The 22777-nt window shown below is 41.7% G+C and overlaps 1 protein-coding gene across 1 annotated transcript in view; it reads right to left on the bottom strand.

The window, feature by feature from the left end:
- LAPTM4B (lysosomal protein transmembrane 4 beta) overlaps positions 1 to 18506 on the bottom strand; it is a 78314-nt gene extending 59808 nt beyond the window's left edge. Inside the window, exon 1 of the mRNA XM_042973069.1 lies at positions 18054 to 18506. Within this exon, the coding sequence (XP_042829003.1) occupies positions 18054 to 18506 (453 nt within the window). The remainder of the gene's footprint in view (positions 1 to 18053) is intronic.
- Positions 18507 to 22777: the final 4271 nt, after the last annotated feature.

The raw sequence follows: 22777 nt of genomic DNA, 5'->3' as shown, positions 1-22777 counted from the left end.
ACAGGCAAAGAAATATGCTCAGGTAAAAATAACAAAAGAATCTAAGAAAGTCTCTATTGTGATTTACTAACTTATTTTTTAATTAAAAAATTTTTTTGTTAACGTTTATTCATTATTGAGAGACAGAGACAGAGCATGAACAGAGGACAGGCAGAGAGAGGGGGAGACACAGAATCCGAAGCAGGCTCCAGGCTCCGAGCTGTCAGCGCAGAGCCCGATGCGGGGCTCGAACTCACAAACCATGAGATCATGACCTGAGCTGAAGTCAGATGCTCAACCAACTGAGCCACCCAGGCACCCTGAAAGGAAATTTTAAAATATACTCAGAAGAGTGAACCCACACAACAGGTCTGAGGTGTGGAAGCAAATGATCATGTACCATCTACAGTTTGGGTATTAAATATCCATTTTTAAAATAAAAACTATAGTGATTGCAGAAAAAAAGGAGAATAATGCACAAAGAGAGACACAAATATATAGGTAATTCTAAGCAAACACTTACAGATCAATGTTTAGGAGCTTTTAAAAAAGACATTAATGGGACACCTGGGTGGCTCACTCAGTGAAGCGTCCAACTCTTGATTTCAGCTCAGGTCATGATCTCACTGTTCGTGGGTTTGAGCCCAGCACGGGCTTTGTGCTGACAGTGGGATTCTCAGTCTCCCTCCCTCCCTGCACCCGGCCTCGATCATGCACGTGCTCTCTCTCAAAAATAAACAAACATTAAAAAAAAGACACTAAAATTTTTTTTAAATGACTGGAGTTCAAGGACTTGTTCAAAAGAAAGGCAACGATATTATTAACTCTAAATTTTGATGAGTATACATGGTTACATTTCTTGAGTGAACAACCAGAATAACAGAAATGGAGTAAAACTTCCAGAATAGCAGACACAGGGGAAAACAGCGGAATAGAGGAAAAGAGGTAGCAGCAACACAGTCCGCGTGAAAGGTGGCAGCAAAGGAGAAGGAAACGGAAACAGCGACCGGAATAAATCCAGATATGTTAACATTGTTAATGTCAGTGGACTAAGTTCCCCAGTTAAAGACCAAGACGGTCAGGCTCTCCAACGCTGCTGCTCCCATCCACAAGCCCTCGTCTATGCCTCACCGCAGCGCCACACGATCGCGCAATTACGTACCAATATTTCTTTGTGTGATCATTAATTAACTTATATTAATTCTGATTAATATTTATTGCCTCTACTAGACCACAATTCGATGTTGGCAAGGACTGGGTCTATGTTGAATCACCACTGTATCCCCAGCACCCGGCACACTTCCTAACACACAGTTCTCAAAAAAACAAAAACTCTGTTAAAGGACGAGGGATGAGGAAAGGAGGGAGGGAAGACAGCATCACGGTACCTTCTAGGCTTCAATTTTCTACAACTATTTTCTTTGGAGATGGGAAGTCCTTAAACCATAAGCGCAGTGAACAGTTTTCTGATCCCTAAGTTAGCGGCATTTTATCTTATATAGATGATCGTATGTTTTCATGCTGAAAGTGCTATGCGTGTGGCTTTCATTTTATCCTTTTAAAATTTCTTAAGCAGCCAATAAAAACTCCACTAATGCAGGACACCTTGGGAAAAATGCATTCACAGTGTATACCACTTATTTTTATCCACAGTCATAACTATTTTTATGACTCATAATCATTATTTACAATTATTCATTTTTTGAATCATTAACTCCAACCTGGAAAGAGAAAATTAAGTCTTGAGAATCACCCAGTACTGCTTTGTAGACTAGAAATTAAAGCCTTCCACAGGTAGTACAGGTTGCCCGCTGGGCAACAGAATCTTAAAAATTGGGCCACCTTTTGGGGACATGTCAGACTAGCAGACGTCCCCCAAATCTTCTCTCCCCTTCTTTCACAGTCATGGACTTATCTGGATACATAAATGCCCAGCGACAGATAACATCTCCCAGTGTCCCATGCAATTGGGTCACAGGTCTTATTTGGGGCTACCGATATATAAATGAAAGCAATGCGTGCAATTTCCATGTCACAACCTTAAAACACAAAGTTGCTGGTCCTCCATTTGTCCTTTTTCCCTTCCAGCAGGGATACTTGGGATAGCACAGCCGCTCCAGCAGAATAGGCCCCTGGGGGACCTCATGGAACAGTCTGCTACCCACCCTGGACTGTTCTGAGACAGAATGAAACCTTTATCTTGCATAAGTCCTGCAATTTGCACCTGTTATAAGACTTTACTTACACCGAAACAAATACAGAGGTTAAAGTTCATCTTAACACAAAAGAGAAAAGAACAGATAACAGAGAATCCAATGCTACCTTTTTTTAAAAAAGGAAGAAGAGAAAAAGACCCCTAGACCAGAGGCACTAGATGGAAGTTGGGGTAATCAAAACAGACCTCAACAGGACCATCGAAAAGCAAACCCCTCTCTTTAAGCATAGTCAGAAGACCTCCAGACCCAGCCTAGAGACTTGATGTTTCTAGCCCTGAATGTTACCTCTTCTGTGAAGCTGGACTCACCAGGTTGTCTTCATGAAAAGCAAGTCAATACTCAAATCATTCGATAATCATAATTTAGTGTCCTCTACAGAAAAAGGATACAAAGGCCTAGGGATAGGAGCATTCATGTCATCAATGATTCTATTATGAATATTAGCAAATTGGCATTCTGGTTTTATATGTCAATCTACTATCAGCTGGTGTGAATCAGTCATTCAACTTTAGGGTGTTGACGAGATCCAATCTCTGGTCCAGGGAGGTTGAGGGCTCACAAAGAATGGACATCCCACCTGGCCTTGCCTAGGTGACCTCCTAAGTGCTTCTTTCTTTCCAACTTGTAACACCTTCGTGTTTGCAACCCGCGAGCCCTCTGCTGTTAGCATGTACGTCAGTACCTGCTATCGTACCAAGTGTCACTGCTTCACCATCTTTGCACCATGGAATCAACTAGCCGTGTAATTTTAGCAGCTCAAGGTGAATGAATGAATGAAATAAAGAGCTCAACCTTACTTTTACGAACAATTTGAAATTATATTTCTTTTAAGCATTTTTTGGTGTTAGTATTTTTCCCTGAGAAATAATTTTCCCTTGGAAGCTGCATCTGCAAAGATGCAACTCTAAACCTTTAAAAGTTTGTTAAAGGGGCACCTGGGTGGCTCAGTCCGTTGAGCTTATGACTTTGCTCAGGTCACGATATCCCGGTTCATGGGTTCAAGCGCCAAGTCGGGCTCTGTGCTGATAGCTCGCAGCCTGGAGCCTGCTTCTGATTCTGTGTCTCCCTCTCTCTCTGCCCCTCTCCCACTTGTGTGCTCTCTCTCTCTCTCTCTCTCTCAAAAATAAACATTAAAAAAAGTTTTTTTTTTAATATTCATTTAATTCATTTTCTTAACTTACATCGAAGTTAGTTAGCATATAGTGCAACGATGATTCCAAGAGTAGATTCCTTAGTGCCCCTTACCCATTTAGCCCATCCCCCCTCCCATCCCCCCCTCCAGCAACCCTGTTTGTTCTCCATATTTGAGTCTGTTTTTGTCCCCCTCCCTGTTTTTTATTATTTTTGCTTCCCTTCCCTTATGTTCATCTGTTTTGTATCTTAAAGTCCTCATATGAGTGAAGTCATATGATATTTGTCTTTCTTTAATTTCGCTTAGCATAATACCCTCTAGTTCCATCCACGTAGTTGCAAATGGCAAGATTTCATTCTTTTCTGATCTTCTTTTGAAATGAAGATCAAATGAATGAAAAAAGACTTCATTCTTTTTTTCATCTTCGTTATCCATTCATCCATCGATGGACATTTGGGCTCTTTCCATACTTTGGCTATTGTTGATAGTGCTGCTATAAACATGGGGGTGCATGTGCCCCTTTGAAACACCACACCTGGGGGCGCCTGGGTGGCTCAGTCAGTTAAGTGGCCGACTTCGGCTCAGGTCATGATCTCGCGGTCCGTGGGTTCGAGCCCCGCGTCGGGCTCTGTGCTGACAGCTCAGAGCCTGGAGCCTGCTTCAGATTCTGTGTCTCCCTCTCTCAGACCCTCCCCCGTTCATGCTCTGTCTCTCTCTGTCTCAAAAATAAATAAACGTTAAAAAAAAAAAAAAAAACACCACACCTGTAGCCCTAGGATAAATAACCTAGTAGTGCAATTGTTGGGTCGTAGAGTAGTTCTATTTTTAATTTTTTGAGGAACCTCCATACTGTTTTCCAGAGTGGCTGCACCAGCTTGCGTTCCCACCAGCAGTGCAAAAGAGATCCTCTTTCTCTGCATCCTCACCAATATCGATTGTTGCCCGAATTGTTAATGTTAGCCATTCTGACAGGTGTGAGGTGGTATCTCATTTTGGTGTTGCTTTGTATTTCCCTGATGATGAGTGATGTTGAGCATTTTTTTCATGTGTCTGTTGGCCATCTGAATGTCTTGTTTGGAGAATTGTCTATTCATTTCTTTTGCCTGTTTCTTCACTGGATTATTTGTGTTTTGGGTGTTGACTTTGATAAGTTCTTTATAGACTTTGCATATTAACCCTTCATCTGATATGTTGTTTGCAAGTATCTTCTCCCATTTAGTCAGTTGCCTTTTAGTTTTGCTGATTGTTTCTTTTGCTGTGCAAAAGCTTTTTATTTTGATGAGGTCCCAATAGTTCGTTTTTGCTTTTGTTTCCCTTGCCTCCAGAGACGTGTTGAGTAAGAAGTTGCTGCAGCCAAGGTCACAGAGGTTTTTACCTGCTTTCCCTTCAAGGATTTTGATGGCTTCCTGTCTTACATTCAGGTCTTTCACCCATTTTGAGTTTATTTTTGTGTATGGGGTAAGAAAGTGGTCCAGGTTCATTTCTCTGCATGTCGCTGTCCAGTTTTCCCAGCACCACTTGCTGAAGAGAGACTGTCTTTATTCCACTGAATGTTCCTTCCTGCTTTGTCAAAGATTAGTTGGCCATACGTTTGTGGGTCCATTTCTGGGTTCTCTAATCTGTTCCATTGATCTAAGTGTCTGTTCTTGTGCCGGTACCATGCTGTCTTGATAATTACACCTTTGTAATACAGCTTGAAGTCCGAAAAAAAATTTTTTTTTTAAGTTTGTTAAAACACTTGAAGAAGTGTGATCTTTACTTAAGTTTTCTTTTTCTTCAAGTAAAATGGGTTAACCAGTTTATAGCTCAAGAACTCTTAAGGCTCCAGAAACTCTACTAAGAGACAAGGGAGTTGGGAGAGAAGTAGAAAGTAGTAAATTATGCTATTAGGGCTCACGTATTATTTCTGTTGGCATCCTTTCACGGTCAGTAAAGGATCTAACCCAAAGGGGAAGGGAAGGGAAAACTGAAGCCTCTTCCTTTATGGCAAAGATTCAAACTAAGTTGACAAAATAAATATATTCTACATTTAAACATAATACACATCATAGTGTAAAACTCGTGTTGACTGCTTTAATACCTGACATTTTGTTAGTTAAGTTAAATATATTTAAAGTGAGTCCCAGAGAAGTTGATATTAATAAAACAGGTTTGATGCCAATCTTTATTTCACGGCCAGCCTATCTTTAAACGTCCTGATGAATGTCTATCATAATAAGCCACAAGCTAAAAGACATATTAAATATCACTGAATACAGAGAACTGACAGTTGCCATAGGGGAGGTAGGTGGGGGCACCCAAGGGAATTATCTTGATGAGAACTGAGAAATGTATAGAATTTCTGAATCATTACACTGTACACTTGAAACTAATATAACACTGTATGTTAATCGTATTTCAATTTTTAAAAATAAATAAATATCACTGAAATTTACCAGTCAAAATTTTATAGAGCTACCTTTGATCCTTTATATTAGGTTGGGGCAGAGGGTACCTGTGCTTTTTGAAAAGGGCTCAATGGAAGTGCCTAGGTGGCTCAGTCGGCTGAACATCCAATTCTTTTGATTTGGGCTCAGGTCATAATACCAGGGTTGTGGTATCGAGCTCCACATCTGATTCCATGCTGAGCGTGGAACCTGCCTGAGGTTCTCTCTCCCTCTGCCCTTCTCCCCTTCTCTCTCTCTAATAGAAAAAAAAATTTTTTAAGTAAAAAAAATTCAAAAGGGCTCAGTGGAGATCTCTCAAAAATCAAGTATCCCTCACTACCCAAATCTATTTGATTTCTGAATTCAGATGGGGAAAGTCTAGATGTCAAGACAGACTTATATCACTAATTGCTAAAAATTCCCATCCATATTATCCGCAGCCTTAGCCAATGAGAGACTGGTGCTAGAAAGAACCAGTATCTTCTATACCTCATATCTGGAGGACTGTAACACATCCTTTCTAGTTTTCCAGCTACCTAAAATGGCCTGCTATTTTAATATTCCTTAAAAACTGAATATTAAAAGCAACTAGAGGAAAGCACTTGGTTACATTCAAGGGAACCCCCCACAAGACTTTCAGCAGATTTTTCAGCAGAAACCTTGCAGGACAAAAGGGAGTGGCATAATATATTCAGAGTGCTGAAAGAAAAAACTTGCAACCAAGAACACTAGCAAAGAGTTCACTCAGAAGTGAAGGAGAGGTAAAGGGCTTTCCAGACAAGCAAAAACATAAAGAGTTCCTCACCACTACACCAGCCTTACAAGAAAGGTTAAAGGGAAAAGAAAGGGCACTACTTAGTAACAAGAAAACACGTGAAACAATAAATCTCACTGGAAAGATAAATATATAGTAAAGGTAACAGATTAATTATTTATAAAGCTAGTATGAAGGTTAAGAGAAAATAGTAAAAATGCCTTTGATTACAATAATAAGTTGAGGAGTATATGTGTCAAATGTGACATCAAAAAAAAAATAACATGGCAAAGAGGGTAAAAATGTTGAGCTTTAGAATGGGATCAAACTTAAGTTGTTATCAACTTAAAATAGACGGTTATATATAAAAGCTGTTATACGTAGGCCTTGTGGTAACCACAGAACAAGAACCTATAGTGAATACACATAGATAAAGGGAAAGGAATATATGTATACCACTAAAGAAAGAGAAAAAAGAAACAAAGGGAAACTACAAAAACAGTGAACAATTAAAAAAATGGCAATAAATACATACCTATCAATAATTACTTTAAATGCAAGTGGACTCAATTCTCTAATCAAGACAGAGGGGCTGAATGAGCCCCATCTATATGCTGCCTATAAGAAACTCACTTTATTTTTTTTAAGTTTATTTATTTTGAGAGAGTGAGAGAGAGAGAGAGAGCAAGCGAGCGAGCAGGGGAGGGGCAGAGAGAAAGGGGGAGAGAGAATTCCAAGCATGCTTTGCATTGTCAGCACAGAGCCCAACTTGAGGCTCAATTCCCATGAACCATAAGATCATGACCTGAGCCGAGATCAAGAGTCAGATGCTTAAACAACTGAGCCACCCAGGTGCCCCAAGAAACTCACTTTAGATGGTAAAGGCACACACAGACTGAGAGTGAAGGGATGGAAAAAGAAACTCCATACAAATAATAAGTGAAGAAAGCTGGAGTAGCTATATTTACATCAGATAAAATAGACTTTGAAATAAAAACTGTAGTAAAAGACAAGGTTGCTACATGATAAAGTGGTAAATCCAACAAGAAAATATAATATTTGTAAGTATTTATGCATTTAACACAGGAATACCTAATATATAAAGCAAATATTTATAGATCTGAAGAGAAAAACAGACACCAATACAATAAGGGTAAGGGATTTTAATACCCTACTTTCATCAATGGATAGATCATCCAGACAGAAAATCAATAGGAAATACTGGCCTTAACACATTAGACCAGATGGACTAACAGATAATCACAGAACATTCCATCCAAAAGCAACAGAATACAAATTCTTCTCAAATGCACATGGAACATTTTCCAGGACAGATCATACATCAGGCCACAAAATAAGTCTTAACAAATTTAAAAGGATTAAAGTCATTATCAGGAATCTTTTCTGACCATCGAAGTATGAAACTAGAAATTGATTATATGAAAAAACCTGGAAAATTCACAAACACGTGGAGATCAAACAACATGCTACTGACCAACTAAATAGTCAAAGAGGAAATTTAAAAAAAATTTTTTTATCTTAAAATGAACACAAATGGAACTATAACACCAAAATTTGTGAGATGCAGCAAAAGCCTTCTAAGGGGAAAGTTCACAGTGATAAATGCCTACATCAAGAAAGAAGTCTCAAATAACCTAACTTTACACCTCAAAGAACTAGAAAAGGAACAAAGCCCAAAGTTAGTAAAAAGAAGAAAATAATATAGGGCAGAAATAAATAAAATAGACACTAAAAAAGACAACAAAGATGATCAATGAAACTAAGATCTGGTTCTTTGAAAAGATGAACAAAAATGACAAGACTTTAGCTAGACTCACGGGGGCCGGGGGGGGGGGGGGGGGGCGGGGAGGGTTGGTACTCCAAATCAGAAATGAAAGAAGAAATGTTAAAACTGATGCCGCATAAATACAAAGGATCACAGGAGGCTGCTATGAACAATTATTAGCCAACAAATTGGACAACTTACCAAAAAACGAATACATTCCTAGAAACCTACAACCTACCAAGACTGAATCATGATGAAACAGAAAATCTGAACAGGCCGATCACTAGTGAGGAGATTGAATCCTTAACCAAGAACCTCCCAACAAAGAAAAGGCCACGATCAGATGGTTTCACTGATAAATTCTATCCAACATTCAAGGAATTAATACCAATCCTTCCTAAACTCTTCCAAAAAATAGAAGAGCAAGAACTCCTACAAACTCATTTTATGAGGCCAGCAGTGCCCTGATACCAAAGCCAGACAAGTATACCACGAGAAAAGCAAATTACAGACCGATATTCCTGATGAACATAGATGCAAAAATCCTCAAGAAAATGTTAGCAAACCAAATTCAACAATATATTAAAAAGAATCATATAGCATAATGAAGTGAGATTTTTTATCCCAGGGATGTTAAGGAGGGTTCAACATCCACAAATCAATGTGCTACTTTATATTAAAAAATGAAGGATAAAAAATCATATGATCATCTCAATATATGAAGCAAAAGTAATTGACAAAATTCGACATCCATTGATGATAAAAACTCTCAACAGAATGGTTATAGAAGGAATATACCTCAACATAAAAAAGGCCACATATGACAAGCCCACAGCTAACATACTCAACAGTCAAAAACTAAAAGCACTGATCAGGAACAAAGCAAGGACATCTCATTCTCACCACTTTTATTTAAGACAGTATTGGAAGTCCTAGCCACAACAATCAGGCAGGAAAAATAAATAAAAAGTAAAACTGTCACTATTTGCAGATGACATATATAAAAAACCCTAAAGACTCCATCAAAAAACTATTAGAATAAAGGAATTCAGTGAAGTTGGAGAATATAAAATCAATACTCAAAAATATGTTGCATTTTGGGGTACCTGGGTGGTTCAGTCAGCTGGGCGTCTGACTTCAGCTCAGGTCATGATCTCCTTGCTCATGAGTTTGAGCCCCACATCAGGCTCTCTGCTATCAGCACAGCTGCTTCAGTTCCTGTCTCCCTCTCTCTCTGCCCCTCCCCCAGCTCATGCTTTCTCTGTCTCAAAAATAAATAAAAACATAAAAAAAATTTAAAAAATATGTTGCATTTTTATTCACCAATCATGAGCCATCAGAGATAGAAATAAAAAACAATCCTATTTATAACTGCACCGAAAGGAATATAAAAACTAGGAATAAGTTTAACCACGGCGATAAAAGACCTGTATATTTAAAATTATTAAGGGACATTTGGGTGGCTCAGTCAGTTAAGTGTCCAACTTTGGCTTAGGTCATGATCTCACGGTTCGTGGGTTTGAGCCCCATACTGGGCTCTGTGCTGAGAGGTCAGAGCCTGGAGCCTGCATCTGATTCTGTGTCTCCCTCTCTCTCTCTGTCCCTCCCCTGCTTATGATCTCTCTCTCTGCCTGTCAAAAATAAATAAACATTAAAAAAATAATTAAAAAACTGAAAGAAAATAAATAAATAAATAAATAAATAAAATTATTAAGACATTAATGAAAGAAATTGAAGACATAAATAAATGGAAAGATATTCTGCGCTCATGGATTAGAAAAATCAATACTGTAAAAATGTCCACACTACCCAAAGCAAGCTATAGATTCAATGCATGCAATCTCTATCAAAATTCCAAATGTCATTTTTCAAAGAAATAGAATAATCCTAAAATTTGTATGGATCTACAAAAAAACCTCAAATATTCAAAGCAATCTTGAATAAGAAGACCAAAGCTGAAGGCATGACACTCCCTGATTTCAAACTGTATTATACAGCTACAGTAATTAAAACAATACGGTATTGGCATAAAAACAGACACATATATCAATGGAACATAACAGAAACCCATGTATACATGGTTAATTAATTTACAACAAAGGAGCCAACAATACAGAGTAAGGAACAAAGTTTCTTCAACGAATGGTGTTCAGAAAACTGAAGAGCTAAGTGCAAAAGAATGAAATTTGACCACAATCTTATACCACACACAAAAATTAACTCAAAATGGAGTAATGACTTGAATGTAAACCATAAAACTCCTAGAGAAAAACACAGGCAGTAAACTCCTTCACAAGGTCTTAGTGATGATTTCTTAATCTGACACCAAAGAGAACAACAAAAAGTGGGACTACATCATACTAAATAGCTTCTGCACAGTAAAGAAAAACCTCAACAAAATGAAAAGGCAACATACTGAATAGGAGAAAATATTTGCAAATCATATATGTGATAAGGGACTAATAGCCAACATACATAAAGAACTCTTACAAGTTAATGGCAAAAATCAATCCAATTTAAAACTGGGAAGATCTGAATAGACATTTTTCCAAAAAAGACATATAGATAGTCAGCAGGTACACGAAAAGTTGCTCAACATCACTCGTCATCAGGGAAATGCAAGTCAAAACCACAATGAGATGCCATCTCACACCTGTTAGAATGGCTATTATCAAAAAGAAAAGAAATAACAAGTATTGATGAGCATATAGGGAAAAGGGAACACTTGTACATTGGTGGTGGGAATGTACTATGGAAAGCAGCCTGGAGGTTCCTCAAAAAGTTAAAAATAGAACTACCATATGATCTAACAATTCCACTTCTGAGTATTTATCTTAAAAAAAAAAAAACAAAAACACTGACTTGAAAAGATATCCGCACTCCCATGTTCACTGCAGCATTATTTACAATAGCCAAGCTACGGAAACAACCGAAGTGTCCATCAACAGATGAATGGATAAAGAAATGGCATGATATATATATTGAGGCTACACACACACACACACACACACACACACACACACACACTGAATCATGAATGGACCTCAAGGGCATCACCCTAAGTGAAAGAAGTCAGATTGAGAAAGACAACACCACAGGATCTCTCTTACATGTAGAATCTAAAGAACAAACAAAAACAAGCTCAGAGAACAAGTGGTGGTTGCCAGAGGCAGGGGGTAGGAGTTTAGAGAAATGGGTAAGGGGTGTCAAGGATAAAAAGAAAAAAATAAATACAGTGCATTACACAGCAAAAAAAAAAAAGAGAGTCTTAACACGGGGCGGGTGGCTGCTTTCATTCTAACACCCTTGTTTGTAATTCTTTAATGCCTCCCCACTGCCTACAGAATAAAATCCAAACTCTGTAACCTAGTATTTCAGTCTTTTACACTCTAGTATATAGGGAAAACACTAGGCAATGAGGATTATATAAGTTCTGGGTATCAGCCCAAATTTTGCCCTAGACTTATAGACTAAGTCATAGCATCTGACACCTAAAATGAAACTATCAATCTTAAATGAGCATATCACCACCTATCCTATCTGACCCCAGGGCTGTTTCATGATCTAAATAAGAGTAAATGTGAAAGCCCACTAAAAACTATCCATCATTCTACAAACACAAGCTGTCGATTTTACTACCCAGTATTACCAACCAGACAAAAAAAAAAATCAATATTTATCACACCAGAATTTCTTGGGCTACAAAAAGAACCCATCAGGCTTGAGTCCACAAGCATCCTGGGACTTTCAAAGTGAACTGGTTGGTCATTTGAACGGTCAGGTCGTAAAGCTAATGAAATCAGTTTCTCTGACCTCTTTAATCCTTTATAATCTGATATACGGCCAACTACCCCATGAATGGGGTACAAAGAGGCATTCAGTATGTATTTGCTGAATGACTAAGTTCCTAAAATACACTTGGATGATGATGAAAAGGATGACACATACAAAGCGTTACTCCTCCCAGGTGTCAAGTTCAGATGCTTCCAACTTACCAGTACCACCTTTCAAAACACTCTAAGAAAATCACATGGTAAAACAATGAAAGAAATTACAAAGGAAAAAGTATTGTTTAAGTATGTCAAGAGGAATTCAGGTTCTGATGGTAAAACATATTCTATACGAAATGGGGGCTGTAGCCTAAGGAGGGGAGCAAGTATTGTTACTGTCCTTTCTCCCAGTAACAGTCTCGGTTTCTCTGGGAAATTACTCATCCCTCTGCTCTCAAACGGGAGAGGGTTTTGAGCAACGTTAATCCTACTCCTGGCTCACATCCCTCTAATCAATAGTTCAAGAGCAGGAGAATATCCCAGAACTACATTTATCCGGATATTCTAGTCACAAAAACCTGGTCTGCTTGGTTTAGGGGTGGACAGGTAACTTACATTTATCAAATCAGAATGAATCTCAGGATTTAGGGCTTAAGCAATGGCTTGCAAAGGAGGGTAACCGGAAAAGGAAGGGGTGGGAAACAGGGGAAAGACGTGGCAGAAACCACTGTGCTGTTTAAGCCAACTGAAGTTGGCTTGCAACACACAGGTCATAAAATTCACAGACTTCCCTAGAATAGAGGACCAAAGTTCTTAGAAGTAGGCTAACAAGTTCATATTTATGTTTGAGAAAAATACTTCAGGGAACTGCATCTATAATAGACTGAAAAAAAATGGATTGTTGATGGCAAGGCTAGAAGCAAGGAGACCAGTTATTAGACTGTTATAATAGCCAGGTGATTGCTTACGAGAGCCTAAATGAGGAAAATGTTAGAAAGAAGAGACCAGAATAAGGAGGTAATCACAAAATCAATAGGACATGACAACAGAATAAAGGAAGAAATTAAGGAAGGTGGCAGGAGAAAGGCATCTAGCCGAGGAGTCTAAATGGACAGTGAGAGACAGACTAGAGTATGGGCGAACGTGGGGAGGCAGTTAATGGATTCAGGTTTAGAACAGGAAGTTTTGATGAAGAAAGAATGGAAACCCCAGAAGACTACATAGCAATCAGCCTGCTTCAAGTACTCCTTTTAAATTACGAACCCTCTGGAAACCAGGACAAGTCAGCCTTCATTCTCTGTGAAGATGGATAATCATCTTATTTGTCTCTCTGAAAATGTCTGTAGTTATTAAAGGTTATGTAAAAATTCAACTTTTTTTCAGGGCAAGAGATGAAACTGCCTTTCAAAAGAAACAAATACAAACCTCTACCTCACACTGTAACACAAAAATTAATTAGAGGTGGATCACAGATGTAAATATAATAGCTAAGCCACAAAGTGTTGGAAGAAAATAGAAGAGAGTATCTTTACAATTTGGGAGTAGGCAAAGATTTCTTAGAATACAGACAGTACTAACCATAAAAGAATAAACTGACAAACTGAACTTAAAATTTAAAACTTCTATTCACCAAAATATACCACTAAGAAGACGGGTAGATAGCCACACACTGGGAGAAAACAGCCACAAAATGCAGAATCCAAAATATAGAAAGGTATCTTACAAATCATTAAGAAAAAAAACAAAACCCTGGGGCACCTGGGTGGCTTAGTTGGTTAAGCGTCCAACTCTTGGTTTCAGCTTGGGTCATGATCTCACGGTTGGTAGGTTGGAGCCCCACATCAGGCTCTGCGGAGCCTGCTTGGGATTCTCTCTCCCTTTCTCCGCTCCTCCCCTGCTCATGCTCCCTTGCTCTTGCTCTCTCACTCACAATAAATCAACTTAAAAAAAAAAGTCTTAAAAAAAAAAAAAAGACAAAACTCAAACAATGGGGTGCCTGGGTGGCTCAGTCAGTTGAGCGTCCGATGTTGGCTCAGGTCATGATCTTGCGGGTTTGTGAGTTCGAGTCCCTCGTCGGGCTCTGTGCTAACAGCTCAGAGCCTGGAGTGTGCTTCAGATTCTGTGTCTCCCCGCCACCCCCCCCCCCCGCCCTCCACCCCACCCCTGCTTGTGCTCTGTCTCTTTCAAAAATGAATAAACATAAAAAAAATTTTGTTAATGGGCAATAAATAGCACTTCACAAAAGATGATATATGAGTGCCAAATAAACAAAGATAAACTGTTCCACATCATTAGTCACAAGGGAAATGCAAATTAAAGCTACCATAAGCTGCAACTACATACCCACCAAAATGGCTACAGTTAAAGACTGACCACCCTAAATGTTGACAAGGACATGGAACAACTGGAACTCCATACATTGCTGGCAGAACCACTTTGGAAAACTGCTCAGCAGTTTCTTATAAATATATTTCTACTCCGTGACCAGCAATTCCACTGCTAGGCATTTATTCTAGAGAAATAACAACATATGTCTGCAAAAAGTCTTGTGCAAGAATGTCCAGATCAGCTTTATCTATAATGGCCCCAACCTGGAAACAACCCAAATGTCCATCATCTGGCAAATGGATAAATAAATTGTGATTTATTCACACAATAAAAGAATACTCAGCAATACAAAGCAACAAACTATTGATATACTCCAATTAACATGAATGAATTTAAAAGATGTTGATGCTAAGTGAAAGAAACCAGATACAAAAGAATACATACAGTATAATTCCATTTACATGAATAGGTAAAACTCTAGGGTGGGGTTTGAGGCAGTGGGAGGGATTAACTGGGAAGAGGCACAAGGGAACTTTCTGGGGTTTTGGAAATGTTTTCTAGGTGTGTGGGTAACACAAGGTGTATGCATCTGTCAACTCAATGAACTGTACACTTCTGTGGATCTCACCCTATGTAAATTATGCCTTCATCGAAAGGAAAAAATAAAACAAAAAAATGATCTCTAATAGAAATACCTGAAATCAACATGCTTCCTTACTGGACTGAAGGAAATCTTTGTTATTCCAAGGCAAAAACAAAACACACACCAACTTTAAAATTTTTTTTTAACGTTTATTTATTTTTGAGAGACAGAGCATGAGCAGGGGAGGGGCAGAGAGAAAGGGACACACGGAATCCGAAGCAGGCTCCAGGCTCTGAGCTGTCAGCACAGCATCAGACACGGAGCCCGAACCCACAGAACGGTGAGATCATGACTTGAGCCAAAGTCGTTCACTTAGCTGATTGAGCCACCCAGGTGCCCCAGAAAACACACACACAACTTTTAAAAGGTAAAAACAGGGGCACCTAGGTGGCTCGCCGGTTGAGCCGACGCACTTGATTTTGGCTCAGATCATGATCTCACCGTCTGTGGGCTGAGCCCAGTGACAGGCTGGCTCTGCCTCTGCGCTGAGAGTAGGGAGCCTGCTTGGGATTCTCTGTGTGCCTCTCTTTGCCCCTCCCCCAAGCACTCTCTCTCTCAAAAATAAATATAAAAAAACAAATAAAAGATAAAAAAAAGTGGAAACAGGCAGACTAAAATATCACTCAGACCACAAACCAACCATGGAATTTTATGTAAATCACCTATGCTCTCTTGGCCTCTATTTTCTCATCTATAAATGGGAGTAAGAAAATCTACCACACCAGGAATATGTAGACATCAAGATTATGCAAAGCATCTAGTATGTACCTGGCACACAAAGCCTTAGTAAGTGGTAGTGGTAGGAGCAGCAATTAGAAAATGCGTTAAAATGACCCACTTTACCCATCTGGTGTGAGAGTTCCACTGAACTCTTATTTGAATATCTATGCACAGCCCTAATGCTTTTTTCATGACAATTCTTCTCCCGTCTGATAACTGACCCTATTCCACCCAGATGACAGGTGGGGTGAGAAGGGTAGGGGAAGGGGCGTGAGATGCCTTGCTCTTCAGTGACCCTGTTCCCTCATCTTAAAAAAATGTTCATGTAAGTCAAAGTTATGGAAACCAAATTATATTTAAAGGTATAAAACTCACTATTAAAAAAAAAAGGTCTAAAACTGTTTCATGAAATGCAAGACTTTTTATGAAGATTACCAGTACTATAAAGTCGGGTTTCTCATTTATTAGGTTTACCTAATGTAGCACTCTTACATCTGCTAGAAAGCTTTCTAATTATCTTTCAAGAGGCCATGCCGTTTCCAAATGCTAACACATGCACAGCAATAGCTACTTTCCACAAAGAGCATGTTCAAACAGTACACAAAGCATGCAGAGTACTGTCCTTTTATCACACCAGTACTGTCTAGTTGGATTACAGCCAACAACAGGGCTCAAGTAGATTTATCTTTCCTGCAGATCATGTAGTACATTTGCCTAATGCAGTGCCCTAGATTTTACAAATTACATTTACTGATGTACTTGCAAGTCTGCAGACTTGAACATTTTCAAGAAGGACGCAAGACATTTATATAAAATAGTATGTCTTGATCATCAATAAAAGCACTGTTTTGAGGCCACCTACTATCCTTTTGCTGGAATTTAAAACTTCCGTAAAGCATTTCTTGGCTTTTAGCAAAGTCAGGGTTGAGCCAAGACGCCGATGTTCTCTCTGCGTTCAACTGCACAAAAAGAATCCACACATACCAAAGATCTGTTCGAAAGCTTTTAAGGCCAAAAATGTCTATTGTGTGGCCTGTGATAGGCACTGACTAAAGGAAACTTGAAACTATAAATAGGACACAGAACACCATATGCCTGGGGGAAAATACTTTGCTTAAAATGGCACAACGACACAATTCGACACTATGTTCATATTATGTCAAAAAAAGTGAGTATGAACCAACAAAAAAAACCCTCTGACGATTAAGAATTTATTCTCACGAAAAAGTTCAGTATGCCATCTTAATACCATTTTTAAGGGATTTCTTCATGATGCAGTGGTATTCACTGCAAAGTGGCTCGGGTCTAACTCTCCAACATGATGTCACAAAACCCGAAATGCAATGGAATCCGATTCAGTGTTGGCGCAGTCCGGGGGTGCCAACAATCAACCTGGAGGAGGCATACAGGGCCAGAAAGACTCCATCAGGTTTCCTCAGTGCCCCCTGATAATCAGTGCTCCCCATACAAACAAGTTCTTAAAAGCTCCAACCTAAAAAATAAATAAATAAAAATTAAAAAAAAAAAAAAAAAAAGATTTGCCTGCAGCGTCTGCTAAGAAAGGTACAGGGATCACCTGTCAATGGGCAGGAAAGTAAGTGGGTGTAAAATGGCTTCCCCGGGCACACTGAAACCGAAACGCAGTAAATCCTAGCAAATCCCTTCCTAGAGTAAGGGCTTCACACCAAACGTGTGGAGGGACGCATACACGGAGCGTGCCAAGAACCCCCAACCATTCCTCCTCGGGACCCGAACGCGAGCTGAAGACCGGACAGCAGCCCCGAGGCCGGGATGCGAGCTGGGAGAATGGGCAAGCCGGGGCTGCAAGCGCGACCACAGGGGTGGCAGAACGCGCCCCGTCACCCCACGACCCAGTCGCGGCGCGGCTAAACACAAAGCCCAACGGGTGGTGAGGAGAAAGAAAGGAATGGAAAACACGTGGTCCGCAGATCCGATCAGGGCTCTCCCGGCCACCAAGTGCACTTTTACCGGAAGCGGAGGAACCCGCCGCAGCCCGCACAGCCCCCGACTCTGGGCCGTGGCTGGACCCCCGCCACAGGTTGGCTGAGCCGGGGATCGCGGACAGGCTCGCGCACAGAATTAAGTTTCTAATAATACAACTTTAAGCGGATTAGCGCCGGCGTAGCCCAACGCCGAGGCCGCACTCGGGGGCGTGCAGAGTGAAGCGGGCGCGTGGGCCGGGGTCCCGGGGTCCCGGCGTCCCGTCCCGGGGGTGGGGGCTCGCGGCGCCGGCGCCTCCGCCCCGGCAGGTGCGCCCCCCGCGCGTCGCCTCGCTCACCAGGTACCAGACGCCCAGCAGGATGGTGCCGGTGCGGACATGGCAGCACAGGCAGCAGCTGTTGGAGTAGAACCGCGTCCAGGGCGCGACCATCTTCATCGCTCGGGCCGCGGGCGCCGTGGCGCGAGCGCGCGCCCAAGTTTGCAGGAGCGTCGGCCGCGTCGCTCGGGGCCCGCCGGGGGGCTGCTGCCGGCTCCCCCGCCGCTGCCGCTGCCGCTGCCTGCCCCGCTCCCCCGCTTGCCCGTGGCCCGCGCTCTGCGCCTCTGCCAAGAGCTGCGAGCGGCTGCGGCGGCCGGACCCTGCGCTTCGAAGGCTGCGGGAGGAGGAGGAGCGGGAGGAGGAGGAGCGGGAGGGGGCGGGGCGGGCCACGTGACTCGCGCTCGGGCTCGTGATGTCACCGCCGGCTCCAGCCAGCTGCGGGCGCCCCGGGCCGGGGGTAAATAAATCAATCATCCTGCGCCCTGGGCCGGTCCCGGAGTGGGCCCGCGGTGGAGTTCCGGGCCTCTCCTCTCTCCTGTGGTCATTTGTGTAACTCTGTCACGGGTTTGAGATTCTTTTACAGTCTAGCTGGTTGTGGTTTCTCCCCTTCCACTTCTATTTGGCAGATAATCTGTAGATGCAAATGCTATCACTGTTATCTTGCGAACTGGAAAGAGGGAAAACTGCAGGGTGTGATTCCGGTCAACTGCAGTACTTTGAACCGCTGCTGGAGTCGCCAGGAGCAATTTGTCTCCTCTTCCCAGCTCAATTACTGTGGTAGTAGTAACCTTTTCCCAGAAAATAGGATGTGTGTCAAGGACATCCTCGCTGTGCTTCGAGTAGCATTTTTAATCATGACTGCAGCTCTAAAGAAACAATCATAAAGCCAATTACTGCCACAAGGGCTCTGAAGGACACAACATAGAGCGTTAAGAGGTACTGAAAGAAAGGACTCCAGTTTGGAGTTATTTCTTCCCATCTGTTGTTTTTTCTCAAAGCGCCCTTGTCCTAGGTTAGCCTCTAATCACCGTCTAAGCCAAGCATCTCAGACGAGTTAGATCATTAGCGCATGTCAAAGTTTCATTTCAGACTTGGAGCAAGAGAAAAATTGGTTGGATTTAAATTTCTTAAGGACAGGTTATATAGGAAGGAAGGAAGGAAGGAAGGAAGGAAGGAAGGAAGGAAGGAAGGAAGGAAGGAAGGAAGGAAGGAAGGAAGGAAGGAGTTAGATGAGGCTGTTTAAGTGCAGGACTAGTTAGTTTTACAAGGCTGTAAAGCTGTTACATTCTTAGTGTGTAGCTTAAACCTGGATCCAGAGGGACCAGAGAGGCATCCCCAGAGATGTCAGGTGTGGGCCCTTAATTGGAAATTATAAGTAACATCATTGTGGGAGATAATCAGAAATAAGGAAGAAGAAAGATCAGCTTTTGTTTTGTTTTCTCACTAAGAAGTTCTGTTTTCTCTCACACAAGAGAGAATTTTCTCTCTGGGGTCTTCCATTTAATGTGTAATTATAAGGGCATCTGGGTGGCTCAGTCAGTTAAGCATCTGACTTTGGCTCAGGTCATGATCTTAAGGTTCCTGAGTCTAATCCCCTGGATGGGCTCTGTGCTGACAGCTTGGAGCCTGAAGCTTGCCTTGGATTCTGTGTCTCCCTCTGTCTTTTTCCATCCCCCATTTGCATTCCATCTCTCTTTCTCTCTCTCTCAAAAATAAATAAAGATTTAAAAAAAATTTTAATGTGTAATTATAGCCATAACCATTTTTAAATTTTATATTTATTTATTTAGTTATTTATTTACTTATTTATTTTACTTTAGAGAGAGAGCATGAGCAGGGGAGAGGAAGAGAGGGAGAGAGAGAATTCTAAGCAGGCTCCACACTCAGCATGGAGACTAACGCAGGGCTCTATCCCATGGAATCAAGAGTCAGACACTCAACCGACTGAACCACCGAGGTCCCCCCAATTATACCCATAGCCTCTCTTAAACTTCTGTGGGACAAGCAGGAAGTGCACTGACCAGGAAAGGAAATCGTGAATCAGGATGGGGAGTGCTACTTTCCAAATTCAAACTGCCAGCATGTTCCTAGAGTTACCTCCAGCTTTGCCCTCCCCACCAGGATTTCAGATTCGTTAGGTAAATGATTCATTGACTAAAGGGAATTTCATATTTCACAGAGCTTGCTATTCAAGAGCTGAGTTTACAGACAGTTGCCAAAATGCTCTAGATAAGAAGAGAGACAGAGAGTAGAAAAAAACCTGGCTGGAGCAAGGAGATAAGGAGAGAAACAATACATCTGCAAGCAAAGTTTATGAAATAAAACTTGGAGTTATATTTATTTGGATGCAAGAGGATTGGGGAGATTGGCAAAAACAAACAAACAAAACCAAAGAAAAAAAACCAGAGGCTTCCCACAGAACTTAGTCACAGCTGGGTTACATCCTCAAACAGCAGCATATGTAACTGGAATACGGATTGCAGGGGTACAGTTATGTAGACAGGTCACCTTGTTTTCACTCCCTAGGCACCTCAGCATCTGGAGTCACACTTGCTCTGTTTTCTGTAAGAGCAAAGGGCGACAGCCTGCGTGACCTTGGTCAGTCACTCACCCCTCCTCTCCCATTCTTCTGTCTCCACGGTACCTTCGTCACTGAGACAGGGAAACTGAAAGGTCTCCATTTTAGAAAGGCTCTATGCCGGATATTTCTCTGCTAGGCTCCATTTCCTCATACTCCATACTTCACCTTGCATCTGAGTGAACCAAAAAAGCTATGTTCCCACTCCACAGGGGGAAGCAAGAAAGTTAATCATTCTACGAGTTTCATCCTAGGCCCCTAAACACCTAATAACATCTCAAAAGAACCGAATCCCAAACATATTCCAGGACATTAGCTTCCAACAAACCTCCATCAACAGCATGGGCATCAATCCCCCCACCTTCAGTGATTTATGGAATAACATCGTTCATTTGCCTGACACTTGCCTTTGATGGGACCAAACCCTGGGTCCCTGGAGGAACACGTACCCTGGACCCCTTTCCAATATAAACTCCTAACCCCAAGTGACGGGGAGGCCCACATCTCCTTTTCTGAGTCTCCCAGACGCACCACCAGCTATACTCTATCACTTACACTACTCAATAAACTCTGCTCTCACTTTCTTCTGGCTCACGTTTGATTTCCATCCTTGGTGATGCCAAGGACCCTTTGGAGTGGTCCTACAGGGACCCTCTGGGTCCTCAGACTGGGCCTGCCTACAACATGACCAAATTTTATATATTTATTTTTTAAGTTTATTCATTTATTTGGAGAGAGACAGAGACAGCGTGACCGGGGGAAGGCAAAGAGAGAGGGAGAGAGAGAGAATCCCAAGCAGGCCTCGCACTGTCAGTGCAGAGCCTGATGCAGGGCTTCAACCCAGGAACAGTGAGATCATGGCCTGAGCAGAAACCAAGGGTTGAACGCTCAACTGACTGAGCCACCCCGGCGCCCCCATCATTACCAAATTAAAACCTTACCATTAGGACTTGAGGCCTTGCAACTTCTCTGTCACCCAGGTCCCTTCCCTTGCCTTCTTGTACTTCCCATTTTTCTCTCCCTGTATCCTCCCCGGGCCCCCTTCTTCCAAGGGTGGGTATTTTCCAATGAACTGACAGAAACTTTTTCTTTCCATCAGATAAAGCCACTCTTGTTCCTTTTTCAAATCTCTTTTTCTCTGGAACGAATTGTATTTCAGACTATCGGCTAGTGACCCAAAATGCCCAGGGTTAATTTGAGTGATGACTATTTGTAAGAAGTAAAGACACAAAGGCTGGAAGATGAGAACACTCTGCTCCTGATCCCAAAATTGACTGTGTAGTCTACAGCACAGGTCACCATGGCATTAGTCAGAATGTGTGCTGAGTATCCCTACAGATTACAACAATGCAGTGGGAAAGCCTAGAGCCATCAATTACATTAAAACGGGGGGGAGTTAGCATTTCAATTGGGCCTTGTAGGGGTGAATAGAATGTAGACCAGGAGCACAGATATAGGGGATGGAAGAAACACTTGATCTTGATCCAGGACTTGCACAGGGCCAGACACTCTTTGGAAGTAGGAAAGGTCTCGCTGGAGCTTCCTCTATGACCTGGGCTAGGGTCTGTCCCAGGAGAGACCTCAGGAACCCCCTCAAAGGCTAAGAAATTCAAAGAGCTGCTACCATGTAGCTCTCCTGAAAAGGAGAAAGGGAGGCAGCGCCTTCCCTGGAGGAGTTGGAAAAGGAATCCACGTGCCTATGACAGAGGGTGTTCTTGAACGTCTTCTTCAATGATGTAAGTACTGCTCAGTCCTTGGTGGTTCAAAAGGAAACCTTATAGGTCTCCTCATGCACTCTCCAAATAAACCAGGGATCTGTTCATTCATGCAGTCATGAATCTGGTGAATGGAAACTTAGCAACTACCTCCTTGGAGCTGAGTGTGGCTTTCAGCTCAGAGAACATGAGACACTTTCTACCTAAAGGGAACTCACAACTTACAGAGGGAAATGGAGAAATAAATGGAAAATAACATGAAAGCAAGATAAATGCCACTATATGTTTAGCACAAGGTGCTAGGAGAGCCCCATATCTCAGTTTTGGGGAGATCAGGGAAGGGACATCTAGGTTCACACCTGTGAAGTAAGTTGGTGTTGGCCAGGAGAGAGACAGAGGGCAGCCCCGGACAGGATGGGAGCAGGATATGCAAAGGCCCAGCATCTGGCGAG

Source organism: Panthera tigris, chromosome F2 (assembly GCF_018350195.1).
Source record: "Panthera tigris isolate Pti1 chromosome F2, P.tigris_Pti1_mat1.1, whole genome shotgun sequence".
Classification (NCBI taxonomy): Eukaryota; Metazoa; Chordata; class Mammalia; order Carnivora; family Felidae; genus Panthera; species Panthera tigris.
Note: the sequence above shows the minus strand (reverse complement) of the source record. Positions and strands in the feature narration are given on the sequence as shown.